The sequence below is a fragment of the Globicephala melas genome, chromosome 14 (assembly GCF_963455315.2).
Source record: "Globicephala melas chromosome 14, mGloMel1.2, whole genome shotgun sequence".
Classification (NCBI taxonomy): Eukaryota; Metazoa; Chordata; class Mammalia; order Artiodactyla; family Delphinidae; genus Globicephala; species Globicephala melas.
In genome coordinates this window covers 835891-857686 of record NC_083327.1, presented here as the reverse complement: position 1 = coordinate 857686, position 21796 = coordinate 835891, and the positions used below count along the sequence as shown (strand labels likewise).

Here is a 21796-nt window from a genome sequence, read left to right as displayed (position 1 = left end):
AGAAATGCAAATCAAAACCACAATGAGGTATCACCTCACACCGGTCACAATGGCCATCATCAAAAAATCTACAAACAATAAATGCTGGAGAGGGTGTGGAGAAAAGGGAACCCTCCTGCACTGTTGGTACGAATGTAAATTGATACAGCCACTATGGAGAACAGTACAGAGATTCCTTAAAAAACTAAAAATAGTACTACCGTACAACCCAGCAATCCCACTACTGGGCATATACCCTGACAAAATCATAATTCTAAAAGAGACATGTACCACAGTGTTTACTGCAGCACTATTTACAATAGCCAGGATATGGAAGTGACCTAAATGTCCATCGACAGATGAATGGATAAAGAAGATGTGGCACATATATACAATGGAATATTACTCAGCCATAAAAAGGAACAAAATTGAGTTATTTGTAATGAGGTGGATGGATCCAGAGTCTGTCATACAGAGTGAAGTAAGTCAGAAAGAGAAAAACAAATACTATATGCTAACACATATATATGGAATCTAAAAAAAAACGGTACTGATGAACCTAGTGTCAGCACAGGAATAAATATGCAGACGTAGAGGAACGGACTTGAGGACACGGTGGGGGAAGGGGAAGCTGGGTCGAAGTGAGAAGGTACCATTGACATATATACAGTACCAAACGTAAAATGGATGGCTAGTGGGCAGTTGTTGCATAGCACACGGAGATCAGCTCTATGCTTCACGATGACCTAGAGGGGTGGGATAGGGAGGGTGGGAGGGAGGCTCAAGAGGGAGGGGATATTGGGATATATGTATACATAGAGCTGAGTCACTTTGTTGTTCAGCAGAAACTAACACAACATTGTAAAGCAATTATACTCCAATAAGGATATTTTAAAAAATAAATAAATAACAAATTTAAAAAATAAAATGCATTGCTGGTAAATCTAAAAACCATATGCAAACACTGCATTTACATAAAAAAATACTTTATGGAGTCAAAAGCATTCAAAAAGAGGATCAGAAATCTACTTACTGTCTCTCAAAATGAAACAGTAAGTAAGCATCCTAACTTTTGTGCACCTGCAGAGCACTAAAAGTGATCGATCATTTTCTTTCCTATTTTTATAATTGTTAAAGCTTATCTATGATTTCTGGAGACAGCTGAAATATAATGCAAGACATTCAACAACTGGTCTTTAACAACTACAGCAAACCAACCTACATCAAAAGACTAGAGAACAAGACAGCAGTTATTGTTTGCTACCTTTCGCACTGTTAAGACCAAGGTTACAAAATAACCATAATCTATAGCTTTCAATGGCCTGAGGAATACTGATAGAGCCATTTCCCTGCTATGCTTCAGTCAAGACAAGTAGTAAAAACGTATAGAGCCAGGTACAAACATCTGGGTAAGAACTATGTCATTTTTATTTTACAGCAAAAAGTTGAAGCAGTTTGTGAATAGCTGAAACTTACAGAAGGTGTCCATGTATGGTTTTCACTAAATAGTTTACAACAGAATTTCTATTTCAAAACAATTTTTTTTTAATTTTAATGTTTTCCAGTTTGCTATCATTAGAAAATATACTGGCCTTTTACCAAACCAAATATCCCAAAGGGCAAAAGGAACTTTGAAACAATCAAAATAAATCCCCTGCCTGATGGCACAATGAGATCTAAGCAATCCTATAAAGAGCTTTACAATTTTAAGTTTCCCCCACATATTCCCTTACATATCTTAAAAGCGTATAGATATATATCATATATATTAACACAAATAGTTCTATTTTAAAACCAAAATAAATAAATTGTAGCAAACAAATTTAAAATAGGAAAATTGAGAAAATATTTCTACTTACAGATTCTTAAATAAAATAGTTTACAATGAAATCATACACAGTATTAATCAGACCTCAAAAAAATTTAAGTACTTCAATAAAGATGTTCTAAGTCTTCTATTAGCAAAAGAAATGTTCAACCAAAGAGACTTTTCATATGAAAAAAAAAACTTTTCACATCGACAGAAATTTAAAAAAAAAGACTGCAAGTAAGAATACCAGTATTTCTAAGGGGCTGTAATTTTATAACAAAGTCTAAAAGGATGATACATTTGCCAGTTCCAGGCCCAATATAACATCCCTGAAACGGTTACTGTATTTCTAGTAATAAGCACATATGTATTCAATAAACGTTCTTCCTGAATTTAGACTAAACTGTGAAACTTTGTGCATATAACCAGTGTCAAAAGTGCTTCACAATAATTAGATATATTGTACTGACACAGGAACAGTGCAAACATAAAACAAAATTTTAAAAGCTTTAAAACATTTAAGAATACAACAACAAAAACAATGTAAACCTATGAGATAACACAACACAATGTATATAATTCAGCGATATACCATTATTAACAAACAATTCAAAAGACTTCAGTATTAAGGAGTTGTTAAAATGAAAATATTCCTAGAAGCCAAAGTGTTGAGTCTTCAGGCAGAGAATCTGATAAATCTGATGAATAGCAGGCCACCTAAACCAGACTTTATTATTATATCAAAATATTACGCAGAAAATATTAAAAGGAAATGAAAAATACTGAAAAACTGTAGTGCAGAAAAAGTCTAGAGTTATTGAAAAACTGAACACCACCACGTAAACCTGAACTACTCTAGGGAACGGAGAGGGGGAAAAAAGCCTAGCTTCTCCATGTGAAGCTGATTTTCCTTCGTCTAATTTTAGCTTACAGAATAGCTAATTGCTCCAAAGTTTGTTGTAATATTTTCTTTGCTTTATAAAGGAACACCTACATATTTTTTCCACATATTAATGTATCTCTGAAGTAATCTCTTATTAAGAATTTGATTAGCCCTACAGAAAGTTATTATCCTCTGAAAGCTACTGTCTTTCAGTTACTTCAACTATAGATCCTAAAGCAGTGCTGTCCAATGGAAATATAATGCAAGCCACATAAGTAATTTTAAATGTTCAAGGAGCCACTTAAAAAAAAAAAAGGGTAAAAACAGGTGAAATTAATTTTAATACAATATTTTATTTAACCAAAAATATCACCTCAATGTGTAATCTACATTTTTAAAACTTGATGAAATATTTTACAATCTCTTTTTCACACTGAAATCAAATGTGCATTTTAGAGCACATCTCCAATTAGGACCAGACTCATTTCATCTCCAATTAGGCCAACAGTTATAAGTGGCTAGTGGTTGCTATGCTGGACAGCAAAGGTCTACAGTTCTTTCTCTGGTTTTGAAATACAAATACAAAATACTAAAAGATCTGAAATGGGAGCACACAAAGTATTAAATTTGAAGGGCAGGGAGGGGCACTGAAAAAGGTCAATTCAGCCATTCCCCTTGACTCCAATAGGCCTGGGATGACATCATGTCCCCATTGGCAAGGCAATCCCTATTTGCTAGAGAGAGTCCCAATCATGACCTGTTGTCATGATGTAATTATTAACAGCACCCCCTATGATTCTCAAAAAAGCATCCCATTCTAGATGACAAATTATATGGTAACCCTATCTATATCCACAATATCCTTGAAGATAATTCCACATTCCTTAGAAGAAAATTTAAATTTTAAATTCTAATTGTGATGCCTAGAAAAGGAGCTCTAAATTCAAAGAAAAGAACCCTAAATGCACTACCCTCATCTAAAAAAAAAAATCTTTACTTTAAATTGCAGACTAAAAAAAAAAAAAAAAAAAAAGTAAGAATTACCTGTTGAACAAGGCATCTGGAAATTGGGATCATTGCTATCCAAAACAGGCAAACAGAACTGGTTACTTGCAGATCCTAGCATAGGATCCTTATCGCTGAGCATGTTCTTCAGCGAGTCCTCTAAGACATTTTGACTTGTACTAAAATCCTCACAGACTTCATTCTCCAGGTTGGATCCTAGAAATAGGGCATCATCTAAGTGTTCAGTAGGAATTAAATGATTAAATGTATCAACTATATCCATGAAGACTTCTGTGTGTCTTTCAGCCCTATAGAAAGACAAAAAAAATACCATAAGAAATAAAGCTATCAATTGATTATCACCTAAAACCAAATTATTTTAATAGTTTTGAGTCTAGAACACACTTTGGTATTTCGGAATGGTTTAAAAAAAATCCTCACTGCTTTTAGAATATACATTTGGACATGTAGTATGAATCTTTGCTACACAATGTTTCTTCATCATGCATGTAAAATTTCATTTTACCAGAGATCCTATTAAATGTTTACTTAATTCACTTTTTTAGGGGAAAAAAAAAACTATGTATATATAGTCCATTAATTTGACACATTTGAAAGAATTACATGGCTTAAACCATAAAAACCATATGTTTTTAACCATAATCTTTTCATAAATTAAGACTCAGACACTGCTTAATAAAAATCCATATAAAAGAGCTAAAACCAAATCATTTAAATTATTGTCCCATACCTATTAAAACTGTAAAATAGCCTTGTCTTATTTACAATGCATTTAAATTATTTAAAGAAAGACAAAAAGGTTTTTTTGTAGGAGTAAAGAGAAAAAACGGAAAGAAACTATTAACTAAACCCAACAAATCAAAACTCAAAAAACTACATACACGCAGGCACAGACGTGCACATACACACATTGTGGGGGGGAACCCCTTTTAAGATAAAATGAGATAAATGACAAACCAATATATCAGAGACTTAAATTTATTTTAGTGAGTTATGTGCTGTTTATAAAGATATGGAGCTGATTTCCTATTTGAACTATACCTACACTCCAGGCATTGCTCAGGAAAGGTCACTTCATGCTCCGGAAGAGCCTCGATTATCAAAAGCTGGTTTCAGAGAACACTGAACCAATGTATTTTGGGTGGTGGGCAAGAGTCAACTAAATAAAATCTAGTAATATTCAGTTAGCTAGAAAATTCCACTAATTAACCCAGAACTTCTTGGATTCCAAAATTCTTAGCTCCAAATCTACCAAAATTTCCTCAAACTGTCCTTGAATTCTTTCCCCTATAAAAATGAGAGAATACGAAGTTCAAAAATATTATACAATTTACCAGGTATATATTATATGCTGCTGAACATTTTACCTACATTTTTAATTCATTTATGCCCAGTGATAATAAATAATACACTCTATTACTATCCTTGTTTTGTAGACAAAATGCATTTAAATAGTTTAAATAGTTTTTTAGTTTAAATAGTTTAAATAGTTTTTGTAGACAAAATGCATTTAAATAGTCTTCCCCAAAGTCACAAAACAGAGCCAAAGATTCAAACCCAGGTTGCAAGGCTACAGAGCCCAAGGTGGTAACTTTACCCTTTCACACTGAGCTACAAAGCTAGAAATTGACTAGATTTGACTCATTAAAGGTTCTTCTTTAAAAACATTTTCCAACAAATCAGTAGTTGCCTGGGGCCTTGGATAAGAGAGGGAACTGACTGCAAAGGAACAGGAATATATTTTGCAAGATGATGAAAATGTCCTAAATCTGGATTGTGGTAGTGGTTTTATGAGTGTATATACCCACCAAAATTCACCAATCCGTTCATTTTAAATGGATGCAGTTCACTGTAACTCAGTTTAAAATTTAAAGAAAAGGAAAGAAAATTTCCTCATTCTCGCAAAAGTTAATCCTCTGCTAAATATAGGATTTCAGTATCTCTTCTCAAATTTTGCAACTTATTTATATTGAAATATTAATAAAGCACCGAAATAAAATGTTAACTGTTTGATTGGCTGATTAGCTTACATGCATTCTTTATAACATTTAGAGAAAACTGTGAGCTACAATGGTGATGAAAAGTCAGGAAAAGTTTTAATTCCCTGAAACTATCTGATCTCAGTACCTAAGAAAGGCTCAATTATCATATATCACCAATACTTCCACTAATACATTTTTAGGTTCCAAAGAAATTTTAGTATAATAAATTTCTGGTAATTAAAAATAACTTACAAAAACATTACTAAATATTACATTACTAAATATTAATTACAAAATTAATCAGCTAGAACTATCAACAAATTTGTTTATCTGAATATGCTGGAATCCAAAGTTTACCACAAGCTGAAACAACCTCCTCTTCAGAGTTGCATCCCAGATGAAACAAAGAAAAAAAGGCAATTCTAGCTCTAGAAACAAATGGTTGACTTTCCTTATAAAAACAATATGCTGAATCTACTGACAACACACTCATTCCCATAGCAACACAAGTCTGGGAAATTCTACAAACTTCACCTGAGGTTAGTCTTTCTGTTGCACCAACTTCTGCCTGTGTACATTTAAGTGGTGGGGACATTCACAATATTCAGAAGGTACAGTTAACAGGGCTCAAACTCACCTAGCTATACCGAAAACCAGCCCATTCTAAAGGGTGATCTAAATGAGCAATATATTGTTTTTTCAATTATACTATTAGTGAATCTTTTACTAAACTCTTTTACTAAAACATGCCTTCAGAGCCTGTGGCATATTTTTTAATCTCGATAGCAGACAATATTTAGTCTTTAAAGATCAATTTTTTTTAAAAAAAAGTAAAGCACACTGTAAATAAGATGGGTGAACCTAATTTTCCAGTATGGGGTGGGTTTTCTTCCGCCAAAACTAGTATGACTTATATAAAGTGTGTTGCCCTGGATTAAACAGATTAGCATAAAAGCGTCAAATGTTCAGAAAGACTGGTATAACAAAGTTACGTTTCTTTAATACCTTTAATTTATTCAGAAAGTGTTCACTAACCAGGTACCATTGTGGAAGACACCTTTAATATGCCAATGCAACTGGGGATCTTACAAGACAAAATATGGTATAAAGCACCCCAAACTTATGGGTCCAAAGAAAACAATTTCTACAGAACTGTTCTGTGAAATTGTTATAAATTGGTAAGACTGAATTTTCTTAAGTCGTTCCAACAGGCTCAGGAGCCAATTCCAAAGGAAGAATGCCCAAAATCACAGTATACAGCCATATCGCAAGATTATCTTAAAAGTGCAATGCATGGAAATATAAAAGTCATTTATTTTAAAAAATCAGTTTTAGATATCAAGTGCTCAATATATCAAAAATAAAATTAAAACTCTCCATGCTAAATTTTAAAACAAATGTTAGCCAATTGTAGAAATATTAACCTTACTTTAACATGAACACACTAATCTACTAAACGCAATGTGGTATCCTGATTTGGGTCATGGAACAGAAAAAGGACAGTAGTGGAAAAACAAAACTGGTGAAATCAGAATAAAGTCTGGAGTTTAGTTAATACTAATGTTAACCTCTAGTTCTGATAAAGACATTAGTATTATGTCAGATGTAACAATCAAGAAACCTAGATAAAGGGTATATGGGAATTCTACACTATGTTTGCAATCTTTCTACATATCTAAAACTACTCCAAAATAAGGTCTTAAAAAAAAAAAAGAACACTAACCTAAAATACAATGTCCTGAAATACCTAGCCATGTAGAGAGACAAAGATAATCGATCTAATTGAGAAATTTAAGAGATGATTCAGTGTCTCTGTTAAACAAACTGCTTGATTTAAACAAACTCCTGGCGGTCCAGTGGTTAAGACTCTGCGCTTTCACATCTGAGGGCCCAGGTTCAATCCCTGGTTGGGGAACTAAGATCCCACAGGCCACGCAAAACAGCCAAAAAATAAGTAAATAAATAAACAAACAAATTCCTGATATCTTACTGAAATTTTACACTGAAATTTTACTTAAATGCTTCCTTACATTTGGCATTACAAATTTAATAATTAAAACAAAGGAACTCATAACCCAAAATCAAGTATGGACATATAAACAAATACAACATATAAACATCACAACAAAATATGAAAGTGTCATGCTGAAGGGCTCTCAGTACCACAGAGGAAGGTAAAATCCATGAGGCCAAGAAAGGCTAAGCAGGTGACATGTGAGATTGGTCCTAAAGGTCCAGAGGCTACTCCAGGCAAAAGAACAGCAGGTGCTAATTATGAATGCCAGAGTTTGGTCCTAATGGACCATTTAGAAAGACTCAGAATACAACTAAAAATAAGTATCAGTACTAACACCCTGAATAAAATTTAATCTGAGTCCAGAGGTATTTCCCACTTGCTTCATCTGTCACTCAGAAAATTATACTGCAGCCAAATTTCATTTACACTGATAAAACCAGTGTATATTGTTTTCTAAGTGTTTCGTGTATGAATAGAATGCAAAAAGATTTAGAAAACACCAACAGGGGAAAAAAATTACACTTCTACCAAAATCCCCTTTAAATTAAGAGCAAACTAAAATTGACTACCTCAACTTCTCAAAAACATCCTGAAAGTAAAACTATGCACTTTATCATATCTTCCTTAAAAAAACTGCACAGAATAAGCCTACCAATAAGTCACTAAAGCTATCGAAGGTGCACGTGCGTGTGTGTATGAGTATGTTGGTGGGGGGACAAATATGTATCAGGAGATTATAAAATCTATGAAGAATAATTAAACACTGTAATAGTGATGGGAGAAGGAGAGCATTCTATGTAAGACAGTAAATGAAGGCCTTGCTAAGAAGGGCAACATGTGAGCCAAAACCTGAAATGAGGGAGTGATCCACGCATAAATGAGGAACAGCTATTCAGGCAAAGATCTAAATGCAAAGGCACTGAGAATGGAACTGCTTGTTGCCTTCCGACCCCTACACCATAGATTAAATTAAGCTGTCAATTCATCAGGCATGCTCACTATTAGCAAATTTCTAACAGGCAGTAGTAGGAGCAGTAGGAAAAAAAAAAGGTACCACTACTAAAACAATGATAATATATAAAACTTAATGTGCTCTAACTTCAGGACAGGCAACGGTCGACATGCTTTACATTAGTTCTCCATCAGAGCATCAGAGGTGATTAAGCCTCTCCAGAGGACATCTGGCTTAATTCGAAAATGGAGATATTTTTGGTCATCAAAACTGGAGGGCATGCTACTGGCATCTAGTAAACATACTACACTGCACTAGGAAAGCCCCACCACAAAGAATTAGCCAGCCAAAAAACAGTGCTGAGGTTAAGAAACTCTGCTCTACATTTATTTATTCCTCACAACAATGCTATATTATAATCTTGATTATACAAAAATAAATAAAACTGGAATCAGAGAGGTAAAATTACTTGCTATAGTAAGTGGTGGAGCTGAAATCTGAACGCAAAAATTTTCATTCAGAAATCAATACAGGGCTTCCCTGGTGGTGTAGTGGTTGGGAGACCGCCTGCCGAGGCAGGGGACGCGGGTTCCTGCCCCGGTCCGGGAAGATTCCACATGCCGCGGAGTGGCTGGGCCCGTGAGCCATGGCCGCTGAGCCTGCGCGTCCGGAGCCTGTGCTCCGCAACGGGAGAGGCCACAACAGTGAGAGGCCCGCATACCGCAAAAAAAAAAAAAAAAGTCAGTGCACTTACCACTGTCCTGCATTATCTCCTCACACAGTTAAATTCACTATTTATTATGTGCCAGGCACCGTGCTAACTAAAATGTATAATGTCATTAAACTTCACAGCCACACAATTAAGCAGCTGTTATTATTATTCTCAATTTATAAGAGAAAAGCTAAAGCTTAGCAAAGTTACACCCAATATTACAGAATAAATGACAGAGCTAGAACTCAAATCCGCTGACACAAAGGTCAGTTCTTCACCACCATGATATAACAATGTTAAAGATGAATAAGTTATCCTTCCAAGACAAAGTCAAGGAAAATCACTAAATGGTTAAGACATGTGGTGTAACACAATTCTAAAAAGTACAATTCTAGAAGCAATGCAACCTCATCACCTGCTCTACACACCCATTTCAAATTCTGGTCCAGTTTCATTGGTTAGAATCTACCAGCAAGACTACATAAGAAAAAACAAGGATCGTTAACTTTGTTTCTGAATTTATCAGGTAAAAAGAATACATAAGAATCCAAGATGACTGCCATACTAAGACCAAAGCAGACCTAAGAACCTAGAAAAAGAACTATCGAGTACAAGTTGAGACTGGCAAAAGCAGAATTACTTAGCTGTTAGTAAGAAAATTACCTTCCAAGTTTACAACCATTCCCTATTGTCATTATGAGAGGCTCTAGCAGTTTGGATTAACCACAGGAACAGTACAAGTCATCAACACTATGGCCTAAGTGATAACAGACCAAGCTAACATGTACTGAGCATGTACTATGTGCCAGGCTCTGTGCTAACTATACTGTATGAGAATCTCATTGGTTTCTCACAACAACCCTGTGAGGTAGGTGCAATTATTACTTCTATTTTGCAGAGGAGCAAACTGAGGCCCAGACCATTGTGTAGGTCACATACCCAGGACAGATGTACCTCAAAGATACTGCAATGTCGGTTCCAGACCACCACAACAGAGTGAATATTGCACGCAATAAAGCAAGTCACACCAATTTTTTGGTTTCCCAGCGCATATAAAAGCTATGTTTACAATATACTGTAGTCTATTAAATATGCAATAGCATTATGTCTAAAAAAACAATGTATAAAACTTCGTTAAAAATACTTTATTGCTAAAAAATGCTAACCATCATCTGAGCCTTCAGCAAGCTGTAATCGTCTTGCTGGTGGAGGGTCCTGCCTCGATGCTGGTGGCGCTGACTGACCAGGGTGGTGGCTGCTCAAGGTTGGCGCAGCTGCGGCAATTTCTTGAAACCAGAAGACAATGAGGTCTGCTGCAATGACTGACTCTTCCTTCCACAAACTGTTTGATAGCATGCTACCCACCGCAGTACTTCTTTCAAAATTGGAGTCAGTCTTCTCAAACCCTGTAGCTGCTTTATCAATTAAGTTTATGCAATATCTAAATCCTTTGCTGTCATTTCAACAATCTTCACAGCATCTTCACCAGGAGTAGATTTCTTCTCAAGAAACCACTTTCTCTGCTCATCCATCAGAAGTAACTCCTCATTCATTCAAGTTTTATCATGAGATTGCAGCAGTTCAGTCCCATCTTCAGGCTCCACTCCTAATTCTGGTTCTCTTGCTACTGCCACAACTACAATTACTTCTGCCACTGAAGCTTTGAACCCTTCAAAGGACTGGAATCAACTTCTTCCAAACTCCTGTGTATCTTGATATTCTGACCTCTTCCCATGAATCACGATGTTCTTAATGGCATCTAGAATGGTGAATCCTTTCCAGAAGGTTTTCAACTAACTCTTCCCAGGTCCCTCAGAGGAATCAGTATCTATGGCAGCTATAGCCTTACAAAATGTATTTCTTAAAAAATAAAGACTTGAAAGTTGAAGTGACTCCTTGATCCATGGGCTGCAGAATGGATGTTGTGTGAGCAGGCATGAAAACCATTCATCCCACTGTCCATCTCCATCAGGGCTCTTGGGTGACCAGGTGCATTGTCAGTCAGCAGTGATATTTTGAAAGGAATCTTTTTTTCTGACAGTAGGTCAACAGTGAGCTTAAAATATTCAGTAAACCATGCTGTAAAGAGATGTGCTGTCATGCAGGCTTTCTTGTCCCATTTACAGAGCACAGGCAGAGTAGATTTAGCATAATTTTTAAGGGCCCTAGGATTTTCAGAATGGTGAATGAGCACAGGCTTCAACTTGAAGTCACCAGCTGCAATAGCCCCTAACTGGAGAGCCAGCCTGTCCTTTGAAACCAGGCACTGACTTCTCCTCTCTAGCTATGAACATCCTAGATGGCATCTTCTTCCAATAGAAGGCTGTTTTGACTAAACTGAAAACCTGTTGTTTACGGTAGCCACCCTCATGGATTATCTTAGCCAGATCTTCTGGGTAACTTGCTGCAGCTTCTACATCAGCACGTGCTGCTTCCCCTTACATTTCTATGTTACGGAAATGACTTCTTTCCTTAGACCTCCTGAACCAACCTCTGCTAATTTCAAGTTTTCTTTCTGTATCTTCCCACCTCTCTCAGCCTTCATAAGATTGAAGAGAGTTAATAAGGCCTTGCTCTGGATTAGACTTTGGGTTAAGAGAATGTTGTGGCTGGTTTGATCTTCTTTCCAGACTACTAAAACTTTCTCCGTAACAGCAGTAAGGCTGTTTCACTCTCTTCATTCATGTGTTCACCGGAATAGCACGTTTAATTTCCTTCAAGAACTTTTCATTTGCATCCACAACTTGGCTGTTTGGCACAAGAGGCCGAGCTTTTGGCCTATCTCGGCTTCCAACATGCCTTCCTCACTAAGCTTAATCATTTCTAACTTTTGATTTAAAGTGAGAGACACGGACTCTTCCTTTCACTTAGACACTTACTGGCCATTGTAGAGTTATTAATTGGCCTAATTTCAATATTGTTGCATCTCAAGGAATAGGGAGGCGCAAGGAGAGGGAGGGAGAGAGGAACAGCCTGTCGGTGGAGCAGTCAGAACACACACACATTTACAATTAAGTTCACCATCTTACAGAGTTGTGATTTGTGGTGGCCCAAAATAATGACAATAGTAACATCAACACCGATCACAAAACACCATAACAAATATAGTAATAATGCAAAAGTTTGAAATATTGTGAGAATTACCAAAATGTGACAGAGAAGACTCAAAGTGAGCAAATGCTGTTTAAAAAATGGGCGGCGGCAATAGATTTGCTCCATGCTTGATTGCCACAAACCTTCAATTTGTAAAAAACGCAGTATCTGCGAAGCACAATACAAGAGGTATGCCCGTATACCCAAACTGGAATCCAGGCAGTGAGATTCCTGAGCCTGCACTTCTAAACTACTATACTTTATGCAGTCTACATTCATAACACATATCAAAATACTGGAAACAAAGTGACATGCCCACTTCCAAAATAAATTGGGAAATATGCACTTAGCCACTCCCTACATATAAAAAATAAAATGGCTGTCCTCAGTGTATATAGAACAAACATCAGTTTGGAAGTGATCGACCACAAACTTCACAATTTATTTTCAAAAACTACAATTTTAGAATGGTTTCATGTGGTCATCTCATACAAATTATGAGTGAATTAAAACTTTAGCTTTTCTGTACAATCTACTAAGCCATTCAAAATTTTCCTAATAAAGTTAGACTGTGCCAAAAGATAAAACTTCAGGATACTATTTTGAAGTTTTTGCTTAACTATTTCTCTCCATCCTCTCTCCATTATACAAACGATCATAAAACTTTTAATCCCGACCATTAAAAAATGATCGATATTAAATACACGATGCATGGCCATAATTGTCCAGTCTATACATTTGCCAATTCCTCACACAATGTGTTTTGTAACTCTTGAAATATCTTCCTCTTTTAACTCTTAATACAGTGATTTAACATCTCATGTCTGAATCTGGTTTCTCAACCTAGATTATGATGTTCCTTGAGTGTACAAACAGCACCTGGGTCTCAAATATTTTGAATCAAATCAATACTGTCAATATCATTCGCTGTGTAATCAAAGGGCAACATTAAGAGAGAAGTTTTTTTGCTGTCCTTAAAAATGCAACAGCATCAGAAATGTGTAACTACTTGCCAAGTCATTTTTTGTAGTTAAAAAATAAATTGTCTATGCTTCTGAAAAGATACTCCAGGATTCTCAGAGGGTGCTCAAACAAGAAATGAAAGAAATAGAGCCCAAGATGTACTGTTGCAGAAAAGAAATCCAGCAACCACGTGTCCAAAAGAATTGATGAGATGTAGATGAACAAAAATATTTAGAAGTCAGCACTCCAAGAACCTTGCACTCCCTGACACTGTGTGGTGGTAAGCCACAAACCTGAAATGCTAATCAATAAACCTCATTTCTTCATTAAATATAATAAAGATCTTACCTCCAGACAAAAATTATTAAGTAAAAAAGATTTCGTGAGAAATCTGTGTAAAGAAAAAAATAATAAAAATAGCACATTTAAGAAAGCAAACTGGGCCTTCCCTAGTGGCACAGTGGTTGAGAGTCCGCCTGCCGATGCAGGGGATACGGGTTCGTGCCCCGGTCCGGGAAGATCCCACACGCCGCAGAGCGGCTGGGCCCGTGAGCCATGGCCGCTGAGCCTGCGCATCCGGAGACTGTGTTCCACAACGGGAGAGGCCACAACAGTGAGAGGCCCACGTACCACAAAAAAAAAAAAAAAAAAAAGAAAGCAAAATGTATCACAAAGGCAAGCACCAAGTTACCATGTCAAGGAAGATAAACATTATCTATATTTTAGTACCCCAAAACTAACTTTTATCAAGAAGTTTTATTAGCATGCTATTATATGTCAAAAATTATCAACCTTCCCTGAATCAATACTCAATACAATTCAAATTTTAATATTATGGTCTTAAATGATTAACATAAAGACAACTTCCTTTCCATTTTTCTATCCTGAAAGTTGCTTCGGACCAAAGCTATTTTTCACCTACATTTACACAAACCACTTCTCATAGATTTGACTTATCTGAACATGCAACAGATGAGTATATCACAGGATAAGCTAGACAGTTATCTGAGGTCTATCCCAACAGCACAGAATGTATAACTAATTCAGTGTGATCGATAAGGAAGTTCACTATCCTCCCAAAGTATGCAAAAGCAGTATAATAAATTATATTTTCAAGCTCTTCAGTAAATGGACCTACAAAACATGCACGGAACAGGGGAAAACTTGTCCCATCACTAACTCATGTGTTATCCTTCTCACAAATCTCCCATACAGCTGCCAAATAAAGCTTAAACTCTAAGCCTGTAGTTCTGCATACTTAACAACTGGCTCACTTCAGTTGAGTGTCTGTCTTTCCGCTGCTAAGGAACTGACTGAACTATGTGTGGCTTCATCAGCGCAATGATAGCTATTAAAAGTACTTCCTTAAATTCTGTTACTATCATGGGGAAATGGAGTATATATTCTAAAATAGTGATGATGAAGATGCTGATGGAGAGAAAATTCATTATCGTAATATATGGCCAGTAAAGAGAACTGGGGAAAAATAATAATTAAGAAAGGTCTAAGTGGTAATGACGGTTAAGTAATCACTATCTGAAACAATAATCTTCACAACACAACACGTTTTATGCTCTGGAATGAAGAGACAAATTCAAAAACAAGAATGCTGCAAAGATTTCCTGGTTCTTTGACTAGTGTCTCTACCAGAGAAACATATCTACCAACATTTTCACAATCCCAAACACTTCATTCAATAATCAAAAAATGGTAGGTAATGAATGAGTAATGGAGACACAGTTTTGGAAGATCTCAAACAACCAGTTTAGAAAAGCGAAGACAAGTTAGAACCCAAAACAGTAACTAAGTAGAACAATGTACTATCTAAGCACTCCCTAAGTAGCTGACTGTTATCTCCACCCCCCATCCCAAAATAACGTGCTAAAGTTCGTATTTGCTAAGGATCAGCTACCGATGTTTCATTTTAAATTAAGCATCTCTACATGTGATGAAGATCAAGACTAGGAAGATAGTAAGTCGTTGTTGCCACTTACATTAATGACTATTCATGATCATGTTCTGCAAACGATTCCTGAGCACCAATAAGCACACACTCAAATTACTTCGAATCACGGTCTTCGAAAATCAGCATTTAAAAACTCAAAGATGGGGAAAAAGTCATCGGACCCGGCAATACACAGCTGGGGAAAAGAAGGGGCACTGGACTGTGCGCGGTACCAACATTCCCTCCCTTTCTCCCTCCTCCCCGCCCCCCGGGTCAGGTGATCAGTTATTTAGCACCATGAACACCCACGTATCGACAAGTGGCTCATTAAATTACACGTATTATCGAAGGCCAGATTCCTGGCTTCTCATTTCAAACTATGCAAAAGGAGTCGACAGTTTGGGTCCTGAGCACAAAAGCGCGCGGTCGCAGGAGGGTGGATGGAGCGCCGACTCCTCGTCCCCACCAGCGGGCACCCGGCTCGGCTTCGCGGCCAAGGCCAGAGCCGGCTGCCGGGCCGGGGCCCAAAGCTCGATGCCGAAGGGCCGGGTCGGGGCCTGCGGGCTGGGCCTCCCCGGCAGCGCCCGCCGTGCCGCCCGGCCTGCGCGCCCGCGCGGCGGCGCACTCACCCCGAGGCCCGGGCGCGGAGCCGGCGGGGAGGCCGAGGCCCCGACCCTCCGCCCGGCGGCCCCGCCACAGCGGCCCAAACGGTCCCGGGCGGCAGAGGCGGCGCGGGCGGGCCGAGGGCAGCGCGCAAGAAGCCGAGAGGCGCCTTCCCGCTGCTTCCCGCTGCGCGGGAGGAAGGCGCGGAGTGCGGCCGCGGGAGGGCGGGAGGCCGCGGAGGCGCGGGGCTGGGGTTGGGGGAGGGGAGGGCCGCCCGTCGCCCGGCCGCGGCCGCGCCGCAACTCACCAGCTCCGCCGACGAGCGCTACCACTGGCAGCGAGAGGAAGATGGTGGCCGCGCCGCCGCGGAGGAGGGGGCCGGCTACGCCGAGAGGGGGTACGCGCAGGACGCAGGCGTCGCTGCCACAGCCTCTGCTTCCTCACGGCCCGGGCGGCCACTGCGGACCACGCCGTCCCGTTTTCCGCGCCGCCCTCCTTATCCTCGTTGCAGCCGCCGCCGCCCAGGGCCCGAGGGTCGCTCGCCTTGTGGGGACCTTGCGGCGGCGCAAGACCCCGCAGCCATCGGCGTGCGGCGACGGCGCGGGGGCTGGAGCGGGGTCGCGTCACGTGACCGCACTGTTTACCGTTCCGGGGCCGCGCCGCGCCTGCGCGCTGCGAGCCTCCCGGGCTTCCGAGGGCGCGGCACCGCCCGGGCCAGGGCTAAGGCTACACACAGTTGCTTTTTCTCGGTTGTAGTAACCGCTAAAGCTTCCTGCTTAATGTGATATTGATGGGCAGATCTGCTCCCCCTTAGGTGCTTTTTACGAATTGAGTGTGTGTTCCAGAATGGCGGGCGAGGGTGGCGCGGACTGAGCCCCTTGCCCACGAATCCCTGCGGGCTTTGCACCGCAGTCCTGTCGTGAATCGCCTCGCCCTCGTCGTTCCCCTGTTAGCGAGCCGGTCTGCGTTCAGGACTCAAGCTGCCTCCTCCAAGAAATGTTCCCAATCTAAGTCAGCAGTTCCCAAGTGTGGCCAGAGAATCTCCGGAGGGGCCCCCAAGCCCTTTCAGAGGGTCTCCAGTTCTTTTGCAATGGCATGTGTATAAGGCCCAATTTTCTTCATCTCCCTCAACCGAAACAACGTGTAGCAACCTATTTAAGGCAGAAGCAGAAAGGAGAATCCAGCCATTCTCCGTGAAGCCCGACAATGCAGATACTTGCAAAAATTTAAAACAATGCCACTCTTTCATTAAATTTTGTTGGTAAATGTATTTTTCATAATAAATATTTATGGTAACAATGAATTTCGGTTTTTTTAATGTTCTTTATTGTTCTTAGGTTTAATTTCTAAGACGGTAAATATGAATACATATCACTAAACCATATAAACAAAAACTCTTGGAAGTCCCTCAGTAATTTTTAAGAGCGAAGAGGGGTTCTGAGACCAAAAAGTTTGAAAACCACTGGTTTAGGTTATGTGCCTCCACAGCAGCTTGGGCGGACCTCTATCTCAGCCCTTAACAAGCACTGTCGGGTAATTGTGGCTAGTCGTTCCCCAGACCAAGACGAGCCCCTTAAGGACCAGGAATGTTTCCTAACTGCAGGGACCATGACAGTACCCACTAAAAAATGATAGCCAGCCAGCACCTGCTGTGCTCTTCTAAAACCTTTACTTGTTGATTTAAGCCTCAAGCCAGCAGCAGGCCACATTGTAGGATGCAGTGCCAAGTAGAATAATAGCTCACAGGCATGTGGTGAAGATCTGTTCTGTACTTTCTCCAGTCTTGTGGCATTTCAAGCACTCTCCAAACCAAATGCTCTTCCACAAAGGAGGTTTAGATTGTCCTAATTCTGGAATCCTAGAATTCAATCCCCTCTCTTGATTCATCAATCCCTCAGAACCTTGTTTTACAATCTCTCTTTTTTAAAGTGTTTTTCTGAGAAAGGAGAATACAAATGAATAGTCAAGGGTTTTTTTCACTTGCAATGTCTAGGATGAATTGCAAAACTAAATCTAACTTTATCTTTACTCTTCTCCTGGACCTCAATGTGAAATTTGCAGAAGTCATTAGAAAAGAATTTTGTCAGAAACAAAATTCCACCCTAAAGGAATTCAATACAGTAGAGCTTGAATGGAAAATCATTAGACGGAAAATCCCCTTCGAGGAGCTGGGGGAAAACTTGTCTTGTTAGAGAAATTTTCATAAATTTATGAAAAAACAAAATGGAAGTAAGAAATATAGGAACCATAAGCCTGTCACATTTACAAAACAAAAATTTCTATCCTTAAAAAGCCAACCAGCTTGCCACAGAGCATGATGTTTTAACTCTGTTATTTTGAACGAGCCAAGGGCCCAGGTTCACATTTGTCTTGCTTTTTGCATCCAGATGTAAACACAAACTATGTCTCTTTTACCCAATCCATACAAAGGTTACTAGAAGAAAGGACCAGCATAATAATACTGGGAACAGCTCTAACTTAATGCATGACGCTGTTTTAGTTAAAAGACGTTTTGAAAAATCAGATTGTATTGGTAATATTGAAAACTACAAATTAACTTAGGAAAATTAAATATGATAGAAAACAAGACAACTAGCAATAGCAAAAACTGACAGTACATTTATAAATGACTATAAAGAAATGAAAGAATGAAAATTGACAAAATTTGGATCTTACAAAATTGAGCCTGGCAGAAAGTGTGGCCATGGAAGACAGCTCACGATGCAGATACGAAGGTTAATTTTGGCATAAAAAGTGCTTGTCATCACTAAAACACTGATCCCTACAGTATCATCAGAGTAAAGATGGGGAAAAATTGAAAGAGTTAACTGCAATGAACAGAAAATCAGTAAAAATATTAAATTTATTTAACGGGGTTTTCTCTGGAAAATACTTTCTATACACCAGACACACTTTCAAGTTAGTTTAAGAGAGATGTAAATGTTTTTATTCCTAAACATGGGATCAAAACAGTGGGGTTAAAATATCCTGAACTCATTTTACTGAGATCATCGTGGAATTTAGAGGCTTCGTCCAGAACGCTGTGCACCTCATGATTGACGGGCTTGCTCCCTTCCCACACTTTCTCTGCCTGCTTTATTCAGAAAGATGGCTCCCAGCCACTCAGGCTTTCAGCAGCAAACAATGGATGAAGAGGAATTGCATGCCTCATCCCAGGGTGAATAATTTGCACAGCATACCAGAGTTCAGGGAGATCTAGAGAGCGTGGGTCAAACAATACCATAAAGCTTTTCCATGCACCAGGACTGCACAAGGTATAAAAGAAGCTTTGCACACTTCAGCAACTCTAAGGTACAAGGAAGGAGCAAAGAGAGACGTGAGACACCAGTTTTCTAACCAGTTGTGTCCTTAACGATCCATATGACTTACCTCTCCCAACGCCTCTACAATACTGTCCCTGCCAACCCACAGCTATTACATTTATTTGGTCCTTTTTTTAATCCATTCCATTGTGCACCCCCAGTGGGTTTCAGAAATAAAAACCTTTCTTCCTGGCCTCAAGGAACTCAGAAGAGTGAGAAAGATGGGCCAGTGGACAATTACACTGCAACCTGGTAAATGCTTTGACAGCAGGTGGCACATGAGACATGTATTAGTGCTCTACCTGGCCCGGAGTGGGCAGAGGGCATTTCTGACAGAGGGGATGCCTTCCAGGGCAAGAAAGTACCAGCGAATCTGCTGCGTTTCAGGAATTGCAAATGATTCATTACCTGGTTGGACATATTGTAGCCATGAAAATAATTTAAATTCTTTTAACAAAGAAGGTGTGATAATGTCCCTCAGTGACAATGTCACCTCCCTACTTGAAATCTTTCATGGTTCTCCGAAATAAAAAGAATAAAATTCAATATGGCCATCAGGATCCTGTAGGATTGGTGCTTCTCCAGCTCCTCAGCCTCCTCTCTCCCTATTCTCTACTTTTATAATTTATGATACAGCAACATGTAATTTCTTGCTGTTTCCTACATACACCCATACTGTCCCTCAACCTGAAGTCTTTGCTCCTGCTGTTACCTCTGACAAGAATGCCCTCCTCCCAACTGACCCCAAACATCCCCACAGTTCCTCCCACCACTTTATCTAGATCGCTCCTTCATCCTTTTAAGATGCAGTTCGATGATAATTGTCTGAATCCATCACACTTAATGATGAAACATTAGAAGCATCCTCACTCAAGCCAGGGATGAGCAAGGCTCCTACTATGACCACTGTTATTCAATATTAGCCAATACAAAAAGGCCAGAAAAGAAAGAACACATAGATACAGGAAAAGAAAAGACACAATGACAGTTATCTGCATATGATATAACTGCCTACCAAAAAGAGTCAATTAAATGACTACTAGCAAAAAGGAGTTGCCTGAGTACTAGGACAGTTATTAAAAAATCAATAAAAAGAAAAATAATAGCTTTCCCATTAACAGCAAATGCCAATTATAATACAATTGGGAAAATAAATTCCAACAAAAATATATGACACTTAACCTAGCAAGAAAAAAATGTGCATTTTTTTCATGTATGCAGAAAAAGAAAAACTATACTTAAAAGGAAACTTGACCCAGAGTAGCCAAAACTATTTTGAAAAAAAGAAGAAAGTGGGAAGACGCACACTTCCCAACTTTAAAACTTACTATGAAGCAACAGTAATCAAGATAGTGTGATACTGACATAGGATATACATATTAATCAGTAGTATAGAACTGAGAGTCCAAAAATAAACCCATGGGTAATGGTCAAGTGATTTTGAACAAAGATCGCAATATCATTCAATGGGAAATAATAGTCTTTTCAATAAATAGTACTGGAATAACTAGATAGACATGTGCAAAAAAATGGAGTTGCACCCTTACCTCAAACCATACACAAAAAGTAACTCAAAATGGATCAAAGGCCTAAGTGAAGGACAAAAATTATAAAACTCTTAGAAGAAATCATGATGGTAAATCTTCATGACCTCATATTTGGTAATAGTTTCCTAGATATGACACCAAATCACAAGCAACAACAACAACAAAAATAGATAAATTGGATTTCATCAAAATTAAAAACTTCTGTGATTCAAAGGACACTATCAAGAAAGTGAAAAGACAACTCATAATGGGAGAAAATATTTGCAAATCATAAATCTTATGAGATACTTGTATCCAAAATATATAAAGAACACTTACAACTGAACAATAAAAAGCAAATAACCCAATTTAAAATGGACAAAGTACCTATATATGCATTTCTCAAGGAGATATAAAAATAGCCAATAAACATATGAAAAAATGCTCAACATTAGTCTTTAGGGAACAGTAAATCAAAACCACAGTGAGGATGGACCTAGAGAATATTATGCTTAGTGAAATAAGTATACTGTATGATATCACTTATATGTGGAATCTAAAAAATAATACAAATAAATGTATGCAAAACAGAAACAGACTCACAGATATAGAAAACAAACCAATGATTACCAAAGGGAAGAGGGAAAGGGAAGGGACAAAGTAGGGATAGGGAATTAAGGGATACAGACTACTATGCATAAAATAGATGAGCAACAAGGATATATTGTACAGTGCAGGGGAATATAGCCATTATCTTGTAAGAACGTTTAATGGAGTATAATCTGTAAAATTCCTGAATCACTATGCTGTACACCTGAAACTAATATTGTAAATCAACTCTCCTTCAATTAAAAAAAAACAGTGAGATACTACTTCACACACAGTAGGATTTCTATAATCAAAAAGATAGATAATAACAATTATTGGTGAGGATGTGGAAAATCAGAACACTTGTACACTGCTGGTGGGAATGTAAAATGGT

At 38.5% G+C, this 21796-nt stretch overlaps 1 protein-coding gene across 6 annotated transcripts in view; it reads right to left on the bottom strand.

Annotated features, from left to right (window-relative positions):
• Positions 1 to 16562, bottom strand: part of PHF3 (PHD finger protein 3) — a 107114-nt gene extending 90552 nt beyond the window's left edge. Inside the window, exons 1-2 of one of the 6 annotated variants that reach the window (XM_030849501.2) lie at positions 16273 to 16562; positions 3717 to 3985 (exon numbers count right to left, since the gene is read on the bottom strand). In XM_030849501.2, the coding sequence (XP_030705361.1) occupies positions 3717 to 3960 (244 nt within the window). In that variant the 5' untranslated portion in view covers positions 3961 to 3985; positions 16273 to 16562. Of the gene's footprint in view, positions 1 to 3716; positions 3986 to 15411; positions 15742 to 16272 lie in introns of those variants that run through there. The other 5 variants (XM_070043448.1, XM_060283547.2, XM_030849500.3 and 2 more) reach the window with 5 other exon arrangements.
• Between the last annotated feature and the right edge of the window lie 5234 nt (positions 16563 to 21796).